This window comes from Acanthopagrus latus, chromosome 2 (assembly GCF_904848185.1).
Source record: "Acanthopagrus latus isolate v.2019 chromosome 2, fAcaLat1.1, whole genome shotgun sequence".
Taxonomy (NCBI): domain Eukaryota; kingdom Metazoa; phylum Chordata; class Actinopteri; order Spariformes; family Sparidae; genus Acanthopagrus; species Acanthopagrus latus.
The window spans coordinates 14,778,890-14,801,226 of NC_051040.1; the positions used below are offsets into that span (position 1 = coordinate 14,778,890).

General features: G+C 42.5%; 1 protein-coding gene across 10 annotated transcripts in view; it reads right to left on the minus strand.

The window, feature by feature from the left end:
• Nucleotides 1-798: 798 nt before the first annotated feature.
• LOC119004899 overlaps nucleotides 799-22,337 on the minus strand; it is a 62,815-nt gene continuing 41,276 nt past the window's right edge. For 5 of the 10 annotated variants that reach the window (XM_037072233.1, XM_037072250.1, XM_037072245.1 and 2 more), the window contains exons 69-103: nucleotides 22,165-22,268; nucleotides 20,955-21,157; nucleotides 19,078-19,298; nucleotides 18,786-18,932; nucleotides 18,529-18,693; nucleotides 17,971-18,122; nucleotides 17,608-17,776; nucleotides 17,290-17,398; nucleotides 16,700-16,836; nucleotides 16,462-16,587; nucleotides 15,949-16,128; nucleotides 15,115-15,339; nucleotides 14,150-14,276; nucleotides 13,794-13,993; nucleotides 13,491-13,703; nucleotides 13,247-13,392; nucleotides 12,586-12,713; nucleotides 12,299-12,443; nucleotides 11,306-11,438; nucleotides 11,016-11,174; nucleotides 10,794-10,920; nucleotides 10,489-10,700; nucleotides 10,215-10,377; nucleotides 9,150-9,238; nucleotides 7,893-8,053; nucleotides 7,669-7,783; nucleotides 6,842-7,038; nucleotides 6,466-6,757; nucleotides 6,028-6,363; nucleotides 5,805-5,902; nucleotides 5,610-5,716; nucleotides 5,434-5,513; nucleotides 3,652-3,680; nucleotides 3,435-3,566; nucleotides 799-3,135 (exon numbers count right to left, since the gene is read on the minus strand). In XM_037072233.1, the coding sequence (XP_036928128.1) occupies nucleotides 2,596-3,135; nucleotides 3,435-3,566; nucleotides 3,652-3,680; nucleotides 5,434-5,513; nucleotides 5,610-5,716; nucleotides 5,805-5,902; nucleotides 6,028-6,363; nucleotides 6,466-6,757; nucleotides 6,842-7,038; nucleotides 7,669-7,783; nucleotides 7,893-8,053; nucleotides 9,150-9,238; nucleotides 10,215-10,377; nucleotides 10,489-10,700; nucleotides 10,794-10,920; nucleotides 11,016-11,174; nucleotides 11,306-11,438; nucleotides 12,299-12,443; nucleotides 12,586-12,713; nucleotides 13,247-13,392; nucleotides 13,491-13,703; nucleotides 13,794-13,993; nucleotides 14,150-14,276; nucleotides 15,115-15,339; nucleotides 15,949-16,128; nucleotides 16,462-16,587; nucleotides 16,700-16,836; nucleotides 17,290-17,398; nucleotides 17,608-17,776; nucleotides 17,971-18,122; nucleotides 18,529-18,693; nucleotides 18,786-18,932; nucleotides 19,078-19,298; nucleotides 20,955-21,157; nucleotides 22,165-22,268 (5,867 nt within the window). In that variant the 3' untranslated portion in view covers nucleotides 799-2,595. Of the gene's footprint in view, nucleotides 3,136-3,434; nucleotides 3,567-3,651; nucleotides 3,681-5,433; nucleotides 5,514-5,609; nucleotides 5,717-5,804; nucleotides 5,903-6,027; nucleotides 6,364-6,465; nucleotides 6,758-6,841; nucleotides 7,039-7,668; nucleotides 7,784-7,892; nucleotides 8,054-9,149; nucleotides 9,239-10,214; nucleotides 10,378-10,488; nucleotides 10,701-10,793; nucleotides 10,921-11,015; nucleotides 11,175-11,305; nucleotides 11,439-12,298; nucleotides 12,444-12,585; nucleotides 12,714-13,246; nucleotides 13,393-13,490; nucleotides 13,704-13,793; nucleotides 13,994-14,149; nucleotides 14,277-15,114; nucleotides 15,340-15,948; nucleotides 16,129-16,461; nucleotides 16,588-16,699; nucleotides 16,837-17,289; nucleotides 17,399-17,607; nucleotides 17,777-17,970; nucleotides 18,123-18,528; nucleotides 18,694-18,785; nucleotides 18,933-19,077; nucleotides 19,299-20,954; nucleotides 21,158-22,164; nucleotides 22,269-22,337 lie in introns of those variants that run through there. The other 5 variants (XM_037072267.1, XM_037072241.1, XR_005070346.1 and 2 more) reach the window with 5 other exon arrangements.

A 22,337-nucleotide genomic window follows, 5' to 3' on the forward strand; every position in this document is an offset into this window, starting at 1 on the left:
CAGCTGACTTGGCTGAAACCGACTGATAACGCTCAGCTTACGCACTTTCGCAACAATTTACCCACTAAGTATCTAGACAAGATTTGATATTCAACTAACCCTCCTCACAGAATGCCTAAACACTGAATCTACAATTTCTTCTGGCACACCAGCTGTAGTTTCACAGCTTCTTACCCCGAGACAAAATGTAACTGTATACACAACACATACATTGTTTATAACTTGACAGCATCTTCCCTCTATCATGTACTCTCATCTCTTTCACCAACTCAAAATCAACAAGGCACAGTACGACCCTTTGACCACTCAGTTGTTTTTGCTCTATGTGCCATTATTGCTGTCTTGTCCGTCACAGGAAGAAACAAACAGTGACAGCTTTTGTCTTTCCCATGCTCAAATAATATTACTTGATTTTTTTTTTTATTTTGTATTCAAAGGCATATCGATCAAACTGGTGTTGTTTATTCATTTCAAAGAATGGCTTTTATCTGTAGTCCTCATACATATGAATATACGGGACGTGCATATACTTAAGCAAACATCACACAAAGAGCACTCTTCCTAAAAATAACCCCCATGTTGATCTAAACAACTAGAGCAAGCATAATGTTGCAGCACTGCAGATCACCACTTCACACGCACATCGCTCCAGAGCAGCACATCATGGAGATACATGATGCCTTGTCCCACTGCGAGGCAGACGCACAGGCCAGATCAGTGGCACATAACAGCTAATCTAATTGATAAAGGAACATAATCTTAGGCAGCCACTGAACCACACCCCGCATAAGCACACAGTCACACACACACACACACACACACACAACCGCAGGGCACTGCCAGATTCAACCCGAGGGACTTGGCACAGAGCTTGAAGCTAACACTGATAGTAAGTGAAGACTTGTTCCATCTGACCTTCTGATTTGGCTCACAGCCCCCTGTAGGAATACTCAGTTTCTATTATAAGACCCAGAACCCTCTTGCATCAGTCGAGCAGCGTAGACTTCTCTTCTGCAGCAGATCAAACAGGACTTCGAATTCAGTTGCTACTTTTGCCTCCACTTGGCTGACCCTCTGGTTATAGAGAAACCTCACCACACTGACAAAAAAGAAGCTTGGAGAAGGAATGTTAGAGGACCTCGTGCAAAACAGAGAAAAAAAGAGACCGTTTTCACAGTTTAATATAATATTCATGAGGACGTCTACACAGGGGAGAGGTTGTTGTGAGCAGGAGTCGATTCATAAGCAGGAGTGTCACCGTGCGTTCACACAGCTGAAGTTTATTGTCTTAATTAGAATATGGTAATGAACAGAGCCGGTGTTAGGCCAGTATTAGCTCCTGAATAAGAAACTATTTGGACAAAGGGATGGACTGTGTCACACAGTTGCTTGTTGCCAGACATTATTTCTGGCCAGGGATCACAGATAATTAAAGAAGAGCACAGGCGAGTTGTTTAAAAGCTGGTGCGAATTAGGACGGAGGTCACTCGGATCATTCCTCGACAAACAAGAAAGAAGATCACACCGTGCGTTGTTTACCGAGCTATTCTAGGCTGAGCATGGAGAAGGACACAATAATAAAAAATGGCTTTGTATTGCACTGTTCATACAAAGATGCAGTCCAAAGTGCTTTAAGGATACAGTGTGTTTAAAGGTCTTTGGCAGTACTACTGCTTATGTGAAAAAAGTAGTATGAAGCCTTTATTGGCTCAAGAGGAAGCTACATGTAATCTGATAAATTGCTTCCATTGATGTCACTCATAGTTGCATTGTGGGTAATGTAGGTACCAGGTTTTAAAAAGCAGTCCACTGGATTCAAATTGCACGATTATAACACTATTGGAGTCATTACAGAGAGTTTAAAATAAAAATGATTTTACCTTTCACCTATTCCACACATTTGTCTTCTTTCCAAAACATCCACCTCCCGCCTATATTACCCACAATGCAACTTCAACACTGAGTGACATTCCTGGAGGCAATTTATCAGAATTACATGCAGCTTCCTCCGGAGCCACAAAAGGATTTATACAACTTTTATTTAATACTCCCCAAGACCTGTAAACACCATTTAATATGTGTTGAGTCACCCTTTAAATAAACTGGATCAAATTGATATAAACACTAACACTTCATATAAGATTGTGATAACTGAGCATAAAACCAACAAACAAACAAACAAAAGTGTTTGAAAACAACACAATAAAACATTAATAATGATAGAAGCAAAGGCGCTACAGGAAACATGTGCATTCGCACTGGTTTGAAAGTGAATGGGCGACCAGGTATGATATATCCAACCCGAATAAATCAGAGCCTGTGACAGTCATTAAAAATAACTATCATACCTATACATAAACAGTCATTCTTCTCGCTGATTGTCTTATATATGACCTACAGAGGCATCATTATTGAATTGAGACTAATTCATATTCTATTTTAAAAGAAAGCAGCTTCATCAGACTTCTTACAGGACAATTAAGGAGCATTTAAAACAAAGTCTGTGGATGGCTTTGTAGTAAAACTGTAATTGTGACAAAGAGGAAGGAGACCTACATGTAATGGTGAGAGAAACCCACACAAACAACACATTTCTCAGCATTTATCGGCATTCCGATCAAGTTTCTGTTCAGTCTGCCCCCACATGTCATCAATATCTGTGTGTCCAATTGTATTTTCAATTGTGATCCGACTGTTTAGCTCCTGCTCTCCTGCGACGCTGAGATTCAGCCGATCTTGGCTCTCGAGCATCTGGCAGTCTGGAAAAGCATCGGGGTCGTTGCTCTGGACAGTGCCACTCGTCTGCTGCCCAGAAATATGACTCTCCAGTTTATGGTTGCCGAGGCTCTCTTCGGTTTGTTGGCTGTGACTCTGGCTAGCTAGAATACTGTCCTGCCGCTGGCCGCCATCTATGCCAGGATAATGCTTCCTGTGCTCCTGCTGAGTGGCGCTGCTGTCTGTTTGAGTACGGGCCCTTGTCCCATCTCTTGACTTGCTGTCAGGCTGCTGGCACCGTCTCATCTGGCCTAATGTGGTTTGGAGCTCATTGAGGCGCTGTGATACGTGGCGTCTCTTCAGTTCCAGCAGGATTGTTCCATTACGACTGAGGCTTGGCATGCTTGTTGGTGTTGCCCTCTGTAAAACGATAGATTACAGATAATGTATCGTAGATGATGCGTGCGAAAGGAGATAAATTGATTCATGCATGCGGTCACAAGCAGTGATGCAATTATGCAAATGCGGGCAAACATCATGTGACAAATCGACACATTTTTCTCCCAACACGAGAAAATCCGACAAAATGTCTCAGCATGTTGAAATTCGTGAGGAAATACAACGCTAAGAGCTCATTTCCAATCCTTTCAAAACACCATTACCGCTCAGATTAATTCTCCGGATTATGCAACTATATATGTAACAACCCAGCTAATTACCACAGAATGGTTGCCAGCGCTGTTCTCCCTCTCTTTCAGCCGTGTGCTCATTTGAGCTCTCTCCTGTAGCTGCAAGCTCAGGTGCAAGAAAGACTCATTCATGCGGTCAATCTCTTCCTCCACACAGGACATCTGTAATAAAGGGAAAATGGTGAAGAAGGATGAGTGCTACTCTCAGGACGGAATTAAAATCTGTGACGCTTGAGGGGTAACATACCTGCATTGGCGTCCCTTTTGGTGGTAAACCTGCAGAAATTAAACAAGACTTTTGATCCTTGATATGATATTGGGGTAAATGTCTTAATGTGTTCTGGGTAAACGTTATTTTGGGTACAAGAACCAGTGTGGCTAAACTACTTGTGAATACATTCTGAGTAAGATCTGACTTTATGATGGGGAACACTATTCTGAGTTACAAAGACTTCATTTTCAGTTAATTGGACACTATTCAAACTTGTAGTACTCTTGTTCTACCACCTATAAGACTGTGACTGGGCAAAGTATATTAAGATCTTAATGACTGCATTACTAGATAAGAAGTAATTAGGAGGTTTTGGGGGGAAAACTCTTAGTGACAGAGTAGTTGTAGAATATGGTCATGCGGAATGAGGCATTATGGGATTTATAATGACTAATAAAGAGCAAATAGACTACTAGCAATAGAGGTCGAGCGAGCTAGAGAGCGAATGTTATTTTTCTGGTTAGGATTAAGCACACATCCCCACACAACCGTACAGATTTTGTGTGAATGCAGCCAAAGTGCACGCTTCATCCTGTCTGCTGTTTGCCTCTCTGCTCTGCACGTGTATAGCCCCACCCTCGGTCAAACTGACCTTTCCATCTGGTCTTTATGAGGGACTGAGAGCGGTAGGTACATTTTTATATAGTCCAAACCCCACACTGTTTATTGACTGAAGGCAAGCTACACACCAATGCCAGGAGGATGGCGGCCAGATATGTGCTGAAACCAGCAAATACCAAGAAAATGTGAAAATACAGGCATAGGATTGGGTCTCTGCAGATACAGACACCGCTAAACACCTCTAGTGGGTTATATGTCTTGATTGAGAGATATTGTATGAGTCTGAGTGTTGTTTTGTTTTAGGGGAATCATAATATTGCCTTTGATAGCATGTATGTGGAAATGTGGAAATGCCACAACAACTGAAACATCCATCCACGCAGCCATTATCTTTTTGACTTTTCAGGGTCATGTGGGGCTGGAGCCGATGGCAAGGTACCGTGGCCAGCTACAATTGAAACACTTAATTGTAAATGATAATTGTTTACCTAGCCAGAGACCAACCTCCTGTTGCCAACAGTATAGCTTCAGTCAGTAATCATCGGCGTGCTGTCTTTCAAGTCATGAACCATGTGTACTAGGATATTGGGTCATTCTTCTTGAACAAAAGCTCTTTGGAGGTGATAGAGGTGAAAATCGACTCTTTTGCTCTACAGGGCTCCCTGTAATGGTGTAATGATATCTACATCCTTTGTGACTGAGGAGAAATGGAACAGTGTCTGACTTTAACACCTTATCTCACTATTACATGTGTTCATTAGTTCATCTGAGTGCATTATTGTTGTGAAATACGGGAATGTCATGGGTGTTTTTTTACAAGACAGCTTGCCGATGCCGTTACGGGTCAGTGGCTCAGGGGCGGAAAATTGTGGTTTGAAAGCATTCGAACAATCGTCATGTAGGGAGGAAAGCGTACAAGGCTGCTGGATAGACCTTAATAGGATTTCTATTGATCAAGAGTCAGGAGTTAGTGCTTCAAACAGAAGGGTTTTTATTGCGGCATTAACCGTGAATGTCAATTTTGTATCAATGATCCAGCTCATGAGTGGTGATGAATTTTAATGCTCAAAGCACTTGTGTTTTTCTTTCTTGCATGTATTTTTTTTTTTTTAACAGTTTCCATATTTACATAGTTTGTAGTAAGAGATACATAGTGTCAGATAACTTCCTCTTATTAGAAACACACCATTGTTTTACCTGTGTTTCTGTCCTCGGTTGAACGCTGTTTGAGGTCTGCAATGAGCTGCTCCAATTTGAAATATTTGTATCTCTCAAGTCTAAAATCGGAAGATAAGCAGGTAAGTTATTTGACTGCTTGAATTTGTTCAAAGGACATACTATTCTCTGCTGTACGTTGTATCTTTCTCACCAACCTGCTAGCCAATAGGTGCTCAGTGAATTGCGCTTCATCGGGAACTCTAATGTTGAGAAATTCCTCAACTAATGCACCATGCCGCCCCTCTGAGGCGTCTAATTTTGGCTGTAAAAAAAAAGAAGCATAAAAAGTTATTTGTCCGTACTTGTGCAGTGTGAGTATGATGTGCGAAGCTTAAATAGCTCCTACACACCTCTGCTGTGTTCCGTTTGAAAGAAAAGTTGAACAGCTGAAGGCTTAAAGCTGAAATAGCCTCATGGAGGGCTTGCATAAAGCTCTGGGATTTAGATCCTAGATTTAAAAATAAAAAAAAGACAACAAATATCATATTGTTTCCAAAGAAGATTATATACTTGGTGCTTTTAAAGATGATTGCAAAACCGTGACACATCATAGGGTCTGGGGAATCTGATTACCTGATGCTATGTGTGCCATGGATTGCAGAATAGTAGCGACGAAATGTCCCACATGCTGAAGCTTTGCCTCCGACAGATAAAGGATTTGATTGGTGGCGTCAAAATAAAAGTCCCTTGAACAGTGTGCCAACAGAGCCTCATTAGAGGCTAGAGAAGATGCAGGGAGGGACTTGGCCAGCAGTAGAAGCACAGAGGGGAACAGGGGGCAGTTTGCAAGTGACTGCATCACTTGGCAACCGAAGAGGAAAACTGCCGAGTGTTGAGGTGAGAGGTTGTCCAGCGCAGTTGGGATTAGTTTCCCATCACTGCTCTCCTGGACACAATGCTCTACAGCTGCTAAAACAGATAGAAAATTGTCTATCTTAGGCTTCATATTTACCATACTTGATTATGGGTTCAACTGCTCCTTATAATGGCTTGTATTGAGACTTTCTGTACCGCTGTGGAGATGCTGATTCAACTCAGCCGTGGAGAGGTCCTGTAAAGACTGCTGGATCTCCTGCAGGGTCTTGAACAAAGGAGATATGCTGACCAGTTTGGACAGGTCGTGGTCACTCAGACAAGGAGCTGTGCTCTGTACATGCAGATGGACTGGAGAAGACAGAATCATCTCACTGTGGTGATATAACATGCCGATGCTCTTGGAAATGCAACAAACCTTGACACGGATGTATTCCTTACCTGGTTCATGGGGAAGAGCTTCTGCTTTGGTCATATTTAACGATGAAAACTGAGGACATCAGTTGAAATCGGAAATGACTCTCGACTGAATTATTACAAAATATGCTGCAAACAGAAAACTAGGCCACAGTACCTGTGTGTAGCACGTGTTGGTGTCACCGTGGTGTGTGTATCCAGCTTGCCGCTCACATTCCCTACCATCATGAGGACCCGACTGACAGTACGGGCGAACAGGCAAATCATGGTTCTGCCAGGCTTCCCCAGTCAGCCTACACAGTAGAGCTTCCACTGACCTGAGAACAGCTCCAAGCAACGCTATCGAAGCCTCGGCTGGGGTGATGGTGACGAGACAAAAACATTTAATAAAAGATGGGACCGTTTTTTTTAGCCAACTTCCTATGTTCCCCGTGTCCTCAGCTCATATGCTCCAATGTACCCAGGGTCTTAAGTTGTCAAAGCCATTCCAAGAGTCCTAAATTCCCATGGTTCTATGTTCCCAGGGTCTTAAGTTACCAATATCCTATGTTCCCAGGGCAGGGCCCTATTCTTGCAGGGTGCGAAGTATCCAAGGTCTTATTTTCACATGGTCAGAAAGTTTCCAGAGTCCTAAATTCCCCAATTTATGTTAACACAGATTAACCCTACTACTGTGTTCAGGCCGAATAGCAACAACTATAACCAAAAGCATAAACCCAGAGCGGGAAATGCAGAACCTTGGAAACAGAGGGCTGTGGGAACATAGGAACCTGGAAGAGCACATAAGAAGAACTGGGGAGCATAGGGCCCATTTTCATGTTCCCATTATGTAAATGTTCGTATGTATCTGGGGAACATTTCTTGAACCATCTTGGTTGTATAATTCAACGTGGCTGCCATTTTCTTTAATAGAAGAAGAAATTGTTTTTCAGCTTGGTTCCTTTGATGAAATCGCACACTATGTCACCATTGTTCATTATTTACCGTGTGCATCTCTTTCTCCTGCAATGCTGTTAGATGGTTTATCCCTCAGTGCATTATGGACCAGCAGCTCCTTAAGATGACTTAGCTTTTTATTATCCATATTTTCAAAGACATTCTGAAAGAAGAAATACAATTTTACGTCTTTTTCTTGTGACACTTGAGTCACACATTTTCAATATTTGATATATAATGGCCAATTCTTTCCACACTACAGTTAAACTCACCTTGAGGGTTTCAGTCTGCTGACAAATGTTCCTATAAAACTCCTGCGTGTCTTTGCGGTGTCGGGCAAGTTGTGAGGCTATGTGGAGGTTCTGATCCTCTAGTTTGTCGTACAGAGTCTTCACGTTGAACTCCTCTAAATCACAGTAGCCTGACACACTTCCTAAATGGGAGCAGTAAATGTCAATGGCGTGTAAGTTAGAAATGGGAGGAAATCAAGAGAACAAAGCCTCAGTGTGCCATCCTTAAGAATTAAGGAGATACACTTGTGATGAATAGCTGCTCCTCGAAATCAAAAGCTCCCCTCACTTGGCTCCATAATGATTCGGTTGACCATCCATCCGGGATGGCGCATGCAAAGGATGGTAAGTACTTGAATTCAAATTGCACAGAGACTATCTAGATAGTTTGAGATAACAGCACAAACCATTAGTGTGTGATATTAGCCATTATTTTCTTTATCATCGATCAAATGGGGGAATAGGCTGTTTGCTGCTACCTGGTCATGCGTGGTGGTTTCATAATGACTCGGCCAATGGACAGTTAAACGGCTTATCAAACCGCATGAATAATGCACTAAGCACTAAGTGAGAAACATTAAAGTCAACTCCAGCTCATGGTCATTTCAAATGTTATTAACGCCAGTCAGATTGTTTGTTTTTATTGAAACCTTCCTGGAAACATTTCCAATGATGAAATTATGTGCAAGTTGTTGAAGAAAATGCTCAAATTAGTGTTTTTTATTCATTGAAAGTAAAACATGTTTGCAGTAAGTTATGACTGAGAAACACACACAAGGCTATAAATGGCTACATCTGTATAGAACCTTTATCCAACGTGCTTGACAAGGACTTTGAGCTACCACACAGAGTGCAGTGGGAAGGATTTGGGCTTCAGTGTCTCGCCCAAGGATACTTCGACATGTGGACAGGGAGGGGGTGGAGAGTGAACGACCAACTCTTTGATCAGTAGACACCCGCTCTACCTCCTGAGGCACAGCTGCCCCCACACAGGCCGTCTATAGTCGACCCTCATTATAAAATCCCCTATACTATGTGCTTTGTGGCCATTTTAGCATACAACATAATATAATTCACAAGATCATTTCCGAGGACTCTGCTGGCAAACTCACTGCAAACTCCACCACACCCACTGCACACACCATGACTTCTTTATATCGCTACCCTAAGTTTTAAGGGGGTTTGATCATGTTTCTGGAGGAGGGCTCTCATCAACAGGGTCAGAAATGGTGATCTTACCTCCTTTTGAAACAGCAGGCTCCTCAGCTTCTGCTCCCTCTCCTACACCCCTACTGCCTAAGAAGTCTCCTAGACTTGGAACAGCTATGCTGAAAAACAAACACACAGTTACATTTTTATGCAGTTAGTTGACTAGTAGATTAATGCTGTTAACCTCACTAGCCTGCACCAGAAATTCTAGTCGGTTAAACATTACATTATATATTTTTATATTACATATTGACATCTTGGGCACCAAAATGTTACGCTTTTTCGAGTTAAATGCTGCTCCATAAAAAACGAGCGTCCGTTAAACTCTTTTTTGTGACTAAAATATTGTTTGTACTTTGCAGACATTTTTTTCAGTGTTCAAAATGACAGTTTACACTGTGCTCAGTTTTGAACTATTGTTTTCTTACTTTTAGACTTGTTGACCCATCTAAAGTTAAACCTTAGTTAAAAAAATGTAATAATAATTTAAGACAAATTAGCTGTTACCAACATCGTTGGAAGGGTAAAGCTTTAAAGTCCCTGAGGGGGAATTTGGCTTGCAGACAGCAGTCAATAATAAATACAATTAATGAAAAAACTTGCATATGCAATATACTACACAAATAAATGAAGAGAGGTAAATGTCACCATCACCAACAACCATCTTATTGTCACTTGTCACCAAAACAACTGGATGGATCAGTGGAAAAATAATGAATACGTGGATAAATGAAAGAAAAAAGGAAACGGCGTACCGTATCACATCCACAGCTACACACAGGCCAAATGACATTTTGTTTAAAAAGTACCTGGATGAATGAAAGACATCATATATCTGTTTGTTGTACCTCGTGGAAGGTAAAACATCTGCTTTGATGGAAACAAATTAAACTATTACAAAGGGTGCTTGTAGTCCAGCAACATTGCCTGGGCTTTCTGTGTAGCTATAGCTATAGATCATTTAAATGTCTGCTGGTCTTGTGCTGTCATTTTAAATGATGATACACACTTACTAGGTGCTACTAGGACCCCCAACATTAGTCTCCTGACACATGGATAATACACACAATCAGGTCTAATGTCAAGCCAACACACCTTTCTCCACTGTAAACACTATCCACAGGACAGAAGGGCTCCCCGAGGCTGCGCCACTTTGGCTTTGTCCTCCACTGGGAGACAAGTTTTACTTTGCCAGGTCGCAGGACAAGCACTGTGGTGGTCACAACCACAACAACAACCAGCAGCAGACTCAGGATCCCTGCACACAGTTAATATTGTGTCATGATAAACACAAAGCAGGGAGGTAACTCATTATATTCATGTACAGTAATGCATGATAAAACATGGGGTGGACAGTAAAGATACACACCTGCTATCACTCCCCAGTCAGGTAGAAGGTTGAGTCTGTGCTGCTTGACAATCCCATATTTGACCAGCTGTACCGGGGTCATGGGCTGGAAGACTGAAGCCCGACGGTCACACTCTGTCCCCTCCTCGCTGACCACCACCACCATAGTCCACTCTGGGACAGCGCTGTCCACAAACACGTACTTGCCTGTGTCTGAAAACACGTGAGCAAACCTGAGAAAAAAGAGGGGACAGATACGGTCACAAAGTGGGGTTTCAAATTATCAACACCCGAGTCTCTACCTTTCAGTAAAGCCTCAACGCTACCTAGTAGAGTTGAAGTTTGTCTGCATCATGAGTATCTGCAGACGTCTGAAGGCACCAAAGTCCCAGCCAGGGTTACTGTTAAACAGGTGGTCTTTCTGATACACTGGGAAGTGGCTGAGACGACGGTCTACAGGACATAAAATAAAGTTAGTGTGAGATTAAGAAAAATAAACCACACTATCATGACACGACCAGCATTCGAGTAAAGTAAACCGGTGACACCTGTGTGGTTGATGGTGAGGTGGAAAATGAGCATGTCACCAGAGGACAGACAGGCAACGGGGTTGGGCATACGAGGAAGGACAGATACATCGGCAGCATCATCATCGTCTTCTGTTTCTCTTCTCCTTCTGGGTTTTGTATTTAGGAGTTCGATTGGTTCTGAGTAGAGGTATATCATTGTTAAATCAGTTACATTCTGCTGTTATATCATGCTGGATACAGAGAGCAAGTGTGTTGAGAAGCAATTTAAAAAAAGAATGGAATCAAGATGACGTGTTGGATCTCGTCACCTGACAGAAACTTATTGACAAGCTCTCTCTGTGTGGGAATCCAACCGAACACTCCTTCAGAGTCAAACTGGACCAAATGGATTGCACCGACATTCTTTGCATGGATATCTGGTCCTAAAACATCCATCACAGCCTAGAAGAAGACAGACACAAGCACAATGAGAACTCCTACTACAGCACAATACAACAGAATGCTACATAAATTCAAGAAAGAAAATGACAAGTTATCAATAGCTAATATGAGAGTTGTCGTCGCTCATTAATCTGTCGAGTATACCTTTGCATATAATAACTATGAAATAACATAACACTGCAGTAAAATGCTCCCCTCATTGGAGAGGCAATAAAGAACAACTATGAAATATTGTGTTTCAGCATTAATAACATATACAGTATATTATTCTGATTACTGAATCTGGTAACCAGTATAGACATTGTTGTAAAAGGCAGTGTCTGCTTTAAACAATTGCATTTGCATTTAAACAATTTAAATTGCAAAACATGGAGATTGTGGCAACACATAATAGTCTGAAGAGAAGATAAATGCCCTGTTTTTAAGAAGAGACTGCTGTGTTAAAATTATATTCTAAATAGGATAAAAGTGAATGCTTCTAAATATTTAATTCATTCATATTCATGAAATGATGAAGCCAGTGAGAAGTTATGAGACCAAGTAGCTATTTTGTTGAAATTCTTGCCCTATCTATCACTGTCCTCTCACCTAAATCACAAAATCTGTCAAAATATTTTTCCAGTTTTCCTGCGGAGACTGGGACTGGTTGAGACCCTGGTAAAAGCCACAGCATTGGCTTTCGTCCAAATACTCCATCTAGCTAGACCCTTGCTGCCCAGAACTAGAGAAGTCTGAGAATTCTCTCGGCTCCATTAGTACAATACCAATGCATTTAGTGTCATTGATTAGTAAGTATCAGGGAAATATGAGATGCATTATCTTGTAAACTATGGCCAGCGGCCTTGCCGTCTCTACCTTACCCTGGCCCAGACCACGCTGCCTCTTTCTTTGAGGCTGAGCAGCAGTTGACCATCTGTGGAGAACTGGGCAGAGAGCTGAGGCAGTCTGGAGAGGCAGGACGTGTTGCAGAGCTCTTCAGCAGACACGTATCGCTCACATCGGCAGCTGGGGCATCAGGATCAGACAGGAGGACAAATACTATGTCAAGCTATATTGCTGGATACTATTCATATTCATTACATCAACCATCACAAGTGTTTCACAGGTTTAAATAGCAACGTAATAGAAAAACACAATTGAGATTCACATGCCCATCTCCACATCCAGAGTTCCTCCATGTGGTCCGCAGGTGATATTACAGGAGTGGAGGGAAGGTGACACACACTCTCTGGATGCTGCCAGACGTATTTGTCCCGTGGCACACCGTCTGTTCAGCTAAAACACACACACACAGACACAGACCTTTCTGCCCATTGCATCATTCAAGATTGGAAACTATTACAGTACTTCATCCATCTTGCTTTTATTTATTTTTTTCCCAATTGTACGGAAGAAAAAGCACGATTTTAAAGTAAAATCATGGCAAACAGGAAAGTTGGAGGCTGTATTTTCCACAAGTTTGGTCATTTATTTGTGATGGTCAACACTGAGGGGTGTCAAGGTTGTTAATATGCTTCTGGGAAACTTGACAGTTCTCGGGCAGATTTTCAAGCATCCACAAATTCGAGTGCATTTCTATGAAAACTTTAGAATGGAAGAAATTCGAAAGTAGGGAGAAAAATGCTGTGCGAATGCTTTTTTATATCCTTGAAAGAATGAAATGACAAATTCAAACAGTAACAAAATATTTTAGAGTTTATCCATGTGTGTGCCTGTGTGCGTGTGTTTCAAATAAAGGTATTTTACTAAAAGGTACATCTTTTTCTTCTTTGGATAGCAAAAAATGAAAAGTTAAATCTACTACTGACCTCTGGCTGGCAGTCCAGTTCACTGTCAGAGGTGGAGCTTTTGAAATCCAGTTCATTGTAGAAGATAAAACCCGTTCTGCACAAACATGAACCATCCGAGTGCTGGAAGGCACGGTTCTTACCAATGCAGGTACAAGAAGAAGACCCTAAGGAAACAGGTGTGACATGGAGATGTCTTCCTGTAAAAAGGAACTCTTCTGAAGCTGTAACTTAACATGAATTGAGTTATCTGACGGGATCCGACCTGCTGGCGAGGTGGAGGAGCTGCCACAGGGAAAGCAGGCCTTCTGAGCAGCCAGGTGGTTGAAGGTGCCGGCTGGACATGGGTGACAGTTGCTCATTGACTCAGCGTTAGTGAGGTTACCGAAGAAGCCGGGGGGGCAGGGCATTGGTTTGGTGGTTCCCATAAGACAGACATAACCGAGGGGGCAAGGGTTACTCTTGTAGTGGTCTGTACCTGTTTGAATAAAACAAAATCCTATTTTATTTAAAGTTAGTCATGAAATAGAAAAAATACTGGGGTTAAATGTGGAATGATTTGAATTACCCGGGGGGCAGAAGTATCCTGGCGGACATGGAAGGCAGTGTTGGATCGGGGAGAGATAGGGACGATAGGTGCCCCCGTCACACTCACTACAGCAGCTGCTTTTGGATCCTCTGAGCCTGCTGGTGTTGACAGGCATGGAACCCCCTTCGCAAGACTTCATGGCAGAGCTGTTGGCCGGGCAGTAGTAGGGAAACGGACAGCTGTGGGGCACAGTAACATGGTTATTTATAAACCCACACGGTTTAGAATCAGTCCAAACCCATTAGGTTTTCCCTTATTTCACAGCTAAAGCCCCTCAGTTCAATCCCAATCTACTAACATTTTATTTTATTTTTGATTTTATGACATGCACTCACATTTGTTTGGGGGTTTGGTATGAATGGGATCCCTCGGGACAGATATATCCTTCAGGACAGACTTGAGGCTCGCCAGTCTGAGGGCCACAGAATGAGCCAGCGCTGCACAGCCTCTCCGAGACGGCACCTGGATGATGAGCACAAACTCATTACCGCAGAACTGCCTCCAGGGAGCGAGATCAAAGTAAAAGATCCAAAGTCATCATATACAGAATGTTGTCATGACTCCTGTTTGTGTTGTTCCTTGTTTCTCATTTCTGGTTTTTGGGTTTTGATTCATGTCCTTTTTTTTGTCTTGTGTTCTGTGTTTTGTTTTTCCATGTCTTGTGTCTCATGTCTTGATTTTTCCATGCCCTCATGTGTCCTTTAAGTTTCTCCTATGTTCTCCCCTCTGGCTCCCTCTGTCTGTTGTCTTGTTCCCTCCTGGTCTGTTCCTCTGTGCTCCTCCCCCTCATTATCTCACCTGGCTTCCTTCCTCCTCTCTCCTCACCTGTGCCTCGTCATGTCATTAGTGTCTGTGTATTTAGTCTCTGTGTTTCCCCTCACTCTTTGTCCAGTCATTGTTTCTGTCTGCTGGTTTCTGTCCTCGAATTCCCTTGTTCCATGTTCCTGATCCTTGCTCCTGATCCTGTTCATGCTTCTGTCCTGTTTTGGTATGTTTTGATTTTGATTTTCCCATGTTTAAGTTGAACTTTGAATTTTTGGTTTATACTTTGTCTGGCTGTTTTCTGTTGCTACTTTGTCTTGCCCTTTAAGTTGTTACTTTGCTTTTTTGCCCTGATTTTGTCTGTTTTTGGTTTTTTTGTAACAGCCTTATTAAAGCTCGCCTTTTGTTCTCCCTATCTTTGCCTCCCGAGTTTACTGCGTTTGGGTCCACCTTTCCCTTTCCATAGTTTTCCCTTTTACCCCGACCTGACAAATGTAATATACTATCCTAACATCATAAACTGTGCTGACAAACCTACCCACGGGGCACTGATAAGATGGCCTGCAGGGGATCCCCTCCACATTGGGCTTTCCTGTAGCCCGGGGATCTGGGCAGAAGGTTCCCCCTGTGCAGGGTTCACACTGGCTTGGTGTGGAAGCTCCTGGAAGGGGTCTTTTAGTGCCTGCAGGGCAGAGGATGGGGGGTCCAGACCCGCTGCACCAGAAACCAGGTGGGCATAGACTGTTGGAGTAGTCTGTAAGCCCTGGAAAATACATCACAAATATTCAACCCTTCACACATTACAACCAGAGGAGAAATACATGCTGTATTATCGTTCGCACATTGAGAGTGACCTTAAATAAAAAAAACAAAAAAAAACACCTGAACCACCAGGCTTATCAAAACGACTTATGTATTCATACAAAAGAACCAAAGAGAAGGAGACCACAACCTCAACAATATGGGTTCAATTTTCAATAATTCCAAACACTTTTGAGGGGGATTAGAAAAAAGCTTTTCCTTTATAAAACTCAACACTCAATCATGACTGTAGCCTCAGGTATCGCAAGTTTTAAATTCATCACTCTTATCCCGGGCACAGGTTCAGGCACTGCTGTGATAGTCTGTGTGTATATTGAACTTAATACAACCTCTGAAGGCTGTTCTTCTTTCTTTAAATATCCTTGCAAAATTCAACCCCACCAACAAGAGGAGTATTAGGATGTATTTTTCACTTCTAATGGCAGAATGGAAGAGGGGGGAATACATGGAAAGGACTTGTTTACATTTGTGGATGTAATTTTAGTTTAGTCTTTAGTTAGTCTTATTCAATCATTCATCTTCTATTGTGTGAGATGCAGAGGTTTCGGACCTGTGCTGTTACAGTGTGAACCAGGAGGGCATGGCAGGCAGTCACCCTTGCTGCCTGCTCCAGGTGAAGCTCGATAGGTGAACAGAGGACATGGTCTGGGTCCTGTCCCCCCATTGAAGTCACTGCCACGCAGACCGTCACAGTAATGACCGGCAGGACACAGGCGAAGGACTGGCTCTCCTGCACACAAACAATAGAAGGCTCATTAAGCACTTACACAGGCGACATTTCTGGTCCGTTAATGCTGCACGAGCCCGGGAGTAGTCTTTATTCTTAATGCATGTTTCTGATTCTCAGCTTGCGGTTTTATCTGTGATCCAAGAACTAGGATCCTGCCAGTATCTACTTATTTATCAATAGGTCCATAAAAACACTAAATATTTTCTGTCAGAGCTCAAACTATACAGCGTTCTGCCCGCTTTGGGTCTTCACAGCTAAATCGTGTATTTTATGCTGCACTTTTACCTTGTAAAAACCTGATCATATTAGCTCTTAAAAACATTTAGCTCGTACCAGGTTTACACCAGTGCTGAGGTGGGCAGGGTAAGCAGTCCTGTATGCTGGCACCTCCTGGGGAACTTCTGAAAGTGTTTGCAGGACACAACTCCGCCTCCTCTGTGCCTCCTGGACAGTAGAAACCTGGAGTAAAGAATACAAACAATGAATTCTAAATAGCTTAAGGGAAAAATGAACCCTCTGATCCCTCACATAAAATAATCTCAGAATAATGTATGAAAATCTGTGTAAATACCTGGAGGACATGGTCCAGCACACTGCATGCCCCACTGGCACTGGGTCAGGTTCAATATGGCTCCCTGAGGGGTGAAATCTGCACTCCCAGAAATACAAAGATAGCCTGCAGCACACACACCCTGGATCCTACCGGCCCTGAAGAAAATACACACAGGGTTAGTTTATCTACAAAACCATGAGATACACTGCGCAGCACACACGAGACCATTTAGAAGACAATAAAGTGTACGCTTCATTAGATAAATAGAATGACTATTACATAATTTTCACCTCCCACTTTATATCTACATTCATTATATTCATACATATTAAGGTGTTAATTTGGCTGCTCAGTGAACCATGGATCCTGAACATGATACACTCCTGCATTCTGCTAATTGTGAGTATAATTAAAGCAGAGACGAGTGTTTGCCTTTGAGCATGTGTCTGCATGTGTATGCATGAGTACGGGATGCACTTGTGCATAATAGTGTGTGTGTCTGTTTACATGAATGCCTAGTTCTTGATGTTTTTGATTAGCGCGTGACACGTGAGCACTTCTGAGAGCCTCTGTGTGCATAGGTTGGGGCCGTGACGCAGGCGGTGTACCTGCAGAACTTCCCTGGGGGGCAGGGTAAACACTCTCTCTCTTCTTGTAGGCCTCCTTGGTTTGAATGAGTGTATGTCCCATTAGGGCAGGGCTGAGGCACCATGGTGCCTGTAAAAAAAGCATTACATTAAAACAGAGACTGACAGCATGATTTATTACACAATGATTACCACAGAGGAACGTGTTTTTTCAGTGAAACACAAAACTGGGAGCACATTTTTGGTCTATTTTGCATTCTTTGTGAGGTTAAATTATGTAATACATAGACTGAATTAAAGTTTCCATCCTCTGTACTCCAAACCATCCTTTTAGAGGACCTGCAGGGCAGAATGAGTGGGGTGGGCAGGGCCATGGATCTCCCACTATGGCCTCCTCGCAGTAGAATCCAGGTCGACATGGGATGCAGCTATCTGAGCCTGGGTTGGGCTGGTACTCTCCTGTGGGACAAGGCAGGGCCAGGGCAGAGCCTTCTGGACAGTAGTGGCCCTATGAGGGTATGGAAGTGACAAAAGCGCAACTGAGGGGTGGCACTCAATGCACCAGGACATAAATAATAATCAGCTTGGCACAAGTGTCTCTAGGAGAGATACTGTGAGGAAAACAATAAAAACAATAGAAATGGGAAGGACAGGGACAGCGATTCACTGGAAGAGGGAGTATGGAGAGAAACAGAACCTCACCTTGGGACAGAGGAAGGCATAAGGAGTGGTTGAAGAGAAGTCAAAGGGGCAATAGAAACCAGCAGCACAGGGGCCACTGGGGCTGGCCAGACCCTCAGTGGAGCAGTAGTGACCTGCAGGGCAGGTAGAGCAGCTCTCTAGGGACATACCTCCTAAAACAGGAGGATAAACGGAACAGATGACAGTGAGGGGGTACAGTAGTGATGCAGATCAGACACACAAAGTACAAAATACAGGACCCCCCCCTCAAATTTGAATGCCAACTCACTCACTCATTTGCCAAGCAACCAACCAACTAACTAAAGTAATTAAATCTTCCATCCAAATCTGTAGTTAAGTAAAAGTCTGTAAGTATCAACTGCAGTAAACTATGATATACCATTATATATCATATTTTTGGGAATAATATAGCTGTATTTAATGCTGAAGATATTCAAGTTTGAGCTGATTTTAACAGTACTTGAGCAAATGCACTTTTCTACTATATCGACTACTGGATATAACAGGGTGATGTGACAGAAAATGCCACTTCATGATTTATGTAAACAGTCAGTGTACCGGTGGTGTTGCGTATGCTGCCAAGAGGGCATGGAATTGGGTAGAGGCACCCTGCTGGACAGTAGTGGCCCACGGGGCAAGGGCCATTCCTGGGGGAGTTGTCATAGCTGTGGGGTGTTGGCTCCGTGGCTCCACCTTGACAGAAATAACCCTGTAAACAAGGACCTAGAAAAAAAAATAGAATGACACCATCAGTTCAGTTGTCTGAATAAATGGTTTAACGCGTGACTGAAATAATAATCTTTGCGTCCGGTCACCTTGTGGTGCTGAAGCTCCATGTGAGCTACAGTAGGATCCAGAGGTACAGGGTGTGCAGACAGAGAGAGAGTGGGCTCCTGTCTGGTTGCTGAAAGTCCCTGAAGGGCACGGCTGAGGCAGGGCTGTCCCAGCAGGACATAAATGACCTATGAAGAGAACTTTTATCAAATATATGTTTATTGTGACTGCCGAATTTGACATTTAACTGCTGGCGAGTAATGCTGCTATATGTAGGAGGGTTAAATGATTTGGTATATACTGTAGATCGTAGTTTATTTTCACCATCCTCACCAGCCGGGCAGACAGCGGGCTCTTGAGTGGCTGAGGAGGAGCACATAGTCCCTTTAGGGCATGTTATGCAGTGGGCTGCTCCAGGGGCAGGACTATAAGTGCCAGGCTCACAGGGCGCCTCACTTGCTGAGCCAACAGGACAGCTATAGCCAGCGGGACAGAGGTAGCCATGGGAACCGTCAGATGGGGTGGGACTGCAACTGCCACCCAAGCACACATACCTATAGGCATAAACAGTGAAGGAAAAAAAAAATATTACAGATACTGCCACCAGCTACAATTAGAGAAGTTGAACAATTGGTCAGTGGGGAAATTTTGGAGAAGTTTGAGAAAAACATTGCAGTGGACATCTTGAAAATATGCGTCAGTTAAGTCCACCACAGACTTCAAATGATGTTATTACAATTACTGGTTCTGTGATGGTGAACAGTGTACATCAGTATGTGCTCAATATAACTACTCTGTAAAGGCAGAATTTCCCTGTACAACATTCCATTGAGCTTGTAATGATTCATTTGACCGCATTAAGGCCTGATTTTATACATAATCAATCAAATTATAATAAACGATCATATTAATTAATCAAATTGAGTTGGATGGAAGTGTAACCACTTCGAAGGGGTAATCAATTAGTCATAAATATTCCCAACAGCACAGATATTTTCTCTGTTTGATGAAGACAATGCACTATTAATGTTAAAACAGACCTATTTTGTTTTTTTCAGTTTTTCCCTATCCTCTCTCCCACATGAAACGCCTCGTCAGAAGTCCCGCCTTTACATCTAAACTACCTGACCGTGTCACACTTCGTATGATTTATGCCACATGGCCAGTTTGACACGTAAGAACTGATTTAGCACAGACGCTTGGTTGTTCTTAGTGGTGCTGCCTCAGGCAGGCATGAGTCATCCAATCAGAGCTAAAACAAAGCATCTCTGACGAGGGGAATACATAGCTGCAGCAGTGGAAAGTATGAGAAAACTAATGTGTTTTTTTAGCACTGAAGCATGTAAACACATTGTTGTAGTAACCTAAAATGCAATTATGAACCTGAAAAATGAGCAGGACATGTCTCCTTTAATTCAGTTACCTATACACTTAGGGTTATACTTCAAAATTATACATATTAGGCTCTAATTATTCAGAAGTAAGCACCGTCACTTGCTTAGTGAAGCATGTTTCCTGAAACAAAATGCTCATATTAAATAAATACTGGCAGTTATTCGTGTCAGACACTAAAACTAATGTTTTATTTATTGTTTTTGAATTACTTTGAATGTTAATTCTACTTCCCCTAAGTTACATCAGATCTTCTTATTTACAGTTTTTAAACTGAACAGAAATAAACTCCCTTGGTAGACACACTGAAGTGCTATGGCTGCTTTAAAGTGGGGTTTTATCACTAAGTATTTACTGCAGCGCATACTGCAACAGTTAGAAATGAGTTTTAAATGTGGATCTTGTCCTGCTGAGGACACCTGCTCCCCCTTATTGAGACTAAACAAACTCTCATGCAAAAGACATCTGCTGTCTTTGATTATCTGTCTGATGTTGTTCATGTATACACTGGGTTGTGATTGATTTTTGGAACATTAGATATCTTGCTGGCATATTGTGCTGGTCCCTTTAATCCATGCACAAATCCTACACATAAATCCAAAATGCTTTAAGCCATAAGGTGAGAACACTATGAAGTAGACACGAGGGAGAGACTGACAGAGGGAGAGAAAGAAAGAAAAACATTTTTTATGACCATTTTCTCCACAGATGAAATCAGTGAAGCTGACAAAGTAAATACCTATTATGGCAAAATGGCAAAACTGTGCGTGTTTACACTCAGAGTGGGGAGATGAAACTGAAGTGGCAGAAGTGTTTACCCAGCATGACACGGGAGAGCATCTGAGAGCTCTGCTATTGCAGGCCTGTCACAAAACAGTCCAGGGGGGCAGGGGGGGCATTCGTCAGCACCCTTCAGTCCCCAGGAAATGGAGAGAGACCCTGTGGGGCAGGGGAGTGGATAGCCAGTGCCAGAGGGGCAGTAGTGGCCGGAAGGACAAAGAAGGCCTCTGGTAGAATTCCCCTGAGAAGAAGGAGGAAAATAATAAACATAGAAAAACTGAACTGTACTTGGCTTGATTTCCCAAGAATGCATTCTGGCATTTCTGTAAAGCATGCAGTTCAAAACCAGTCCTGATGGTTACTAATGCCCCGAGGTCTCTAGAGGCTGAAATGTTTATTACACTGCACAATACAAAAGCGCTTAAAGAGCCTTTCATGGAGTGAGACTAAAAATATGATGTGGAGGGGGTCATGAGGCCATTACATCAAAACAAAATATTCCCATTAGAGTTTGAATGTGCTCAGCGATATGGCTTCAGTGCCCTTTTGATTATACAATATGTCGCGTGTGTGTGTGTGTGAGTTCTAACATTTTTGCCCTTAAAGGATACTGAGTAAAGCTTATTTGTGACCAAAATCAAAGCAGAAATGTCTTTGGTGAAATTAATGATAATATCACAGTTAGATTTGCAACTCATCGTCGAAGCACCGTTAATAACAAGAGCAAATTTCCCAGTAAACGCAATCCTTTTTTATGTCTTGTGTGCTACAGTAAATTGACATTTCAGCTAATGGTGCTTTTAAAAGAATGATACTGGGATGTAAAACAAGGAAAGTATTGAGTGAATGTGCTCAGTCAATCATCTACTCAGATTCTGATTATATGTCTTGCGGCAATACGTAAATCTTAAAGGTGCAATATGTCAAATGTAGGCTGACCACTTAATCGGAGAGTTGGTGTTGAGGTACAAAGTGGATAAAGGGCGTGTAGGTTATCAAATAGCATCAATAGATATCTCTGCAACACAAGACATAGACGTCTTTAACATTATGTCAAAACTGTTATTGCTTCACATTCTATTGTTATGCTAATTCAGTTCTTTAAACGAAATTCTTACATTCTGCACCTTTAACATCCTTTCTTATTTCATTAAATGAAAGGTCAAGGGGTCACCAGTGTCATTATGAACAAATAGTGATCAATCAATATCACCCGGTAACGGAAGCGACAGTGAACAAGAACAGCACCTGGCGCTCAGTGGAGTTCGAGCTGGTTGATCCAGCAGGGCAGTAAAATCCTGCCTCACACAGTCCTGTTGGCTCGGACAGACCAGGGTGAGAGCAGAACATTCCTGCAGGAAACACCAACAGAACTAAGTGATGAGGATTTAAAACACACTGTTTTGACATGCACAAAAGAT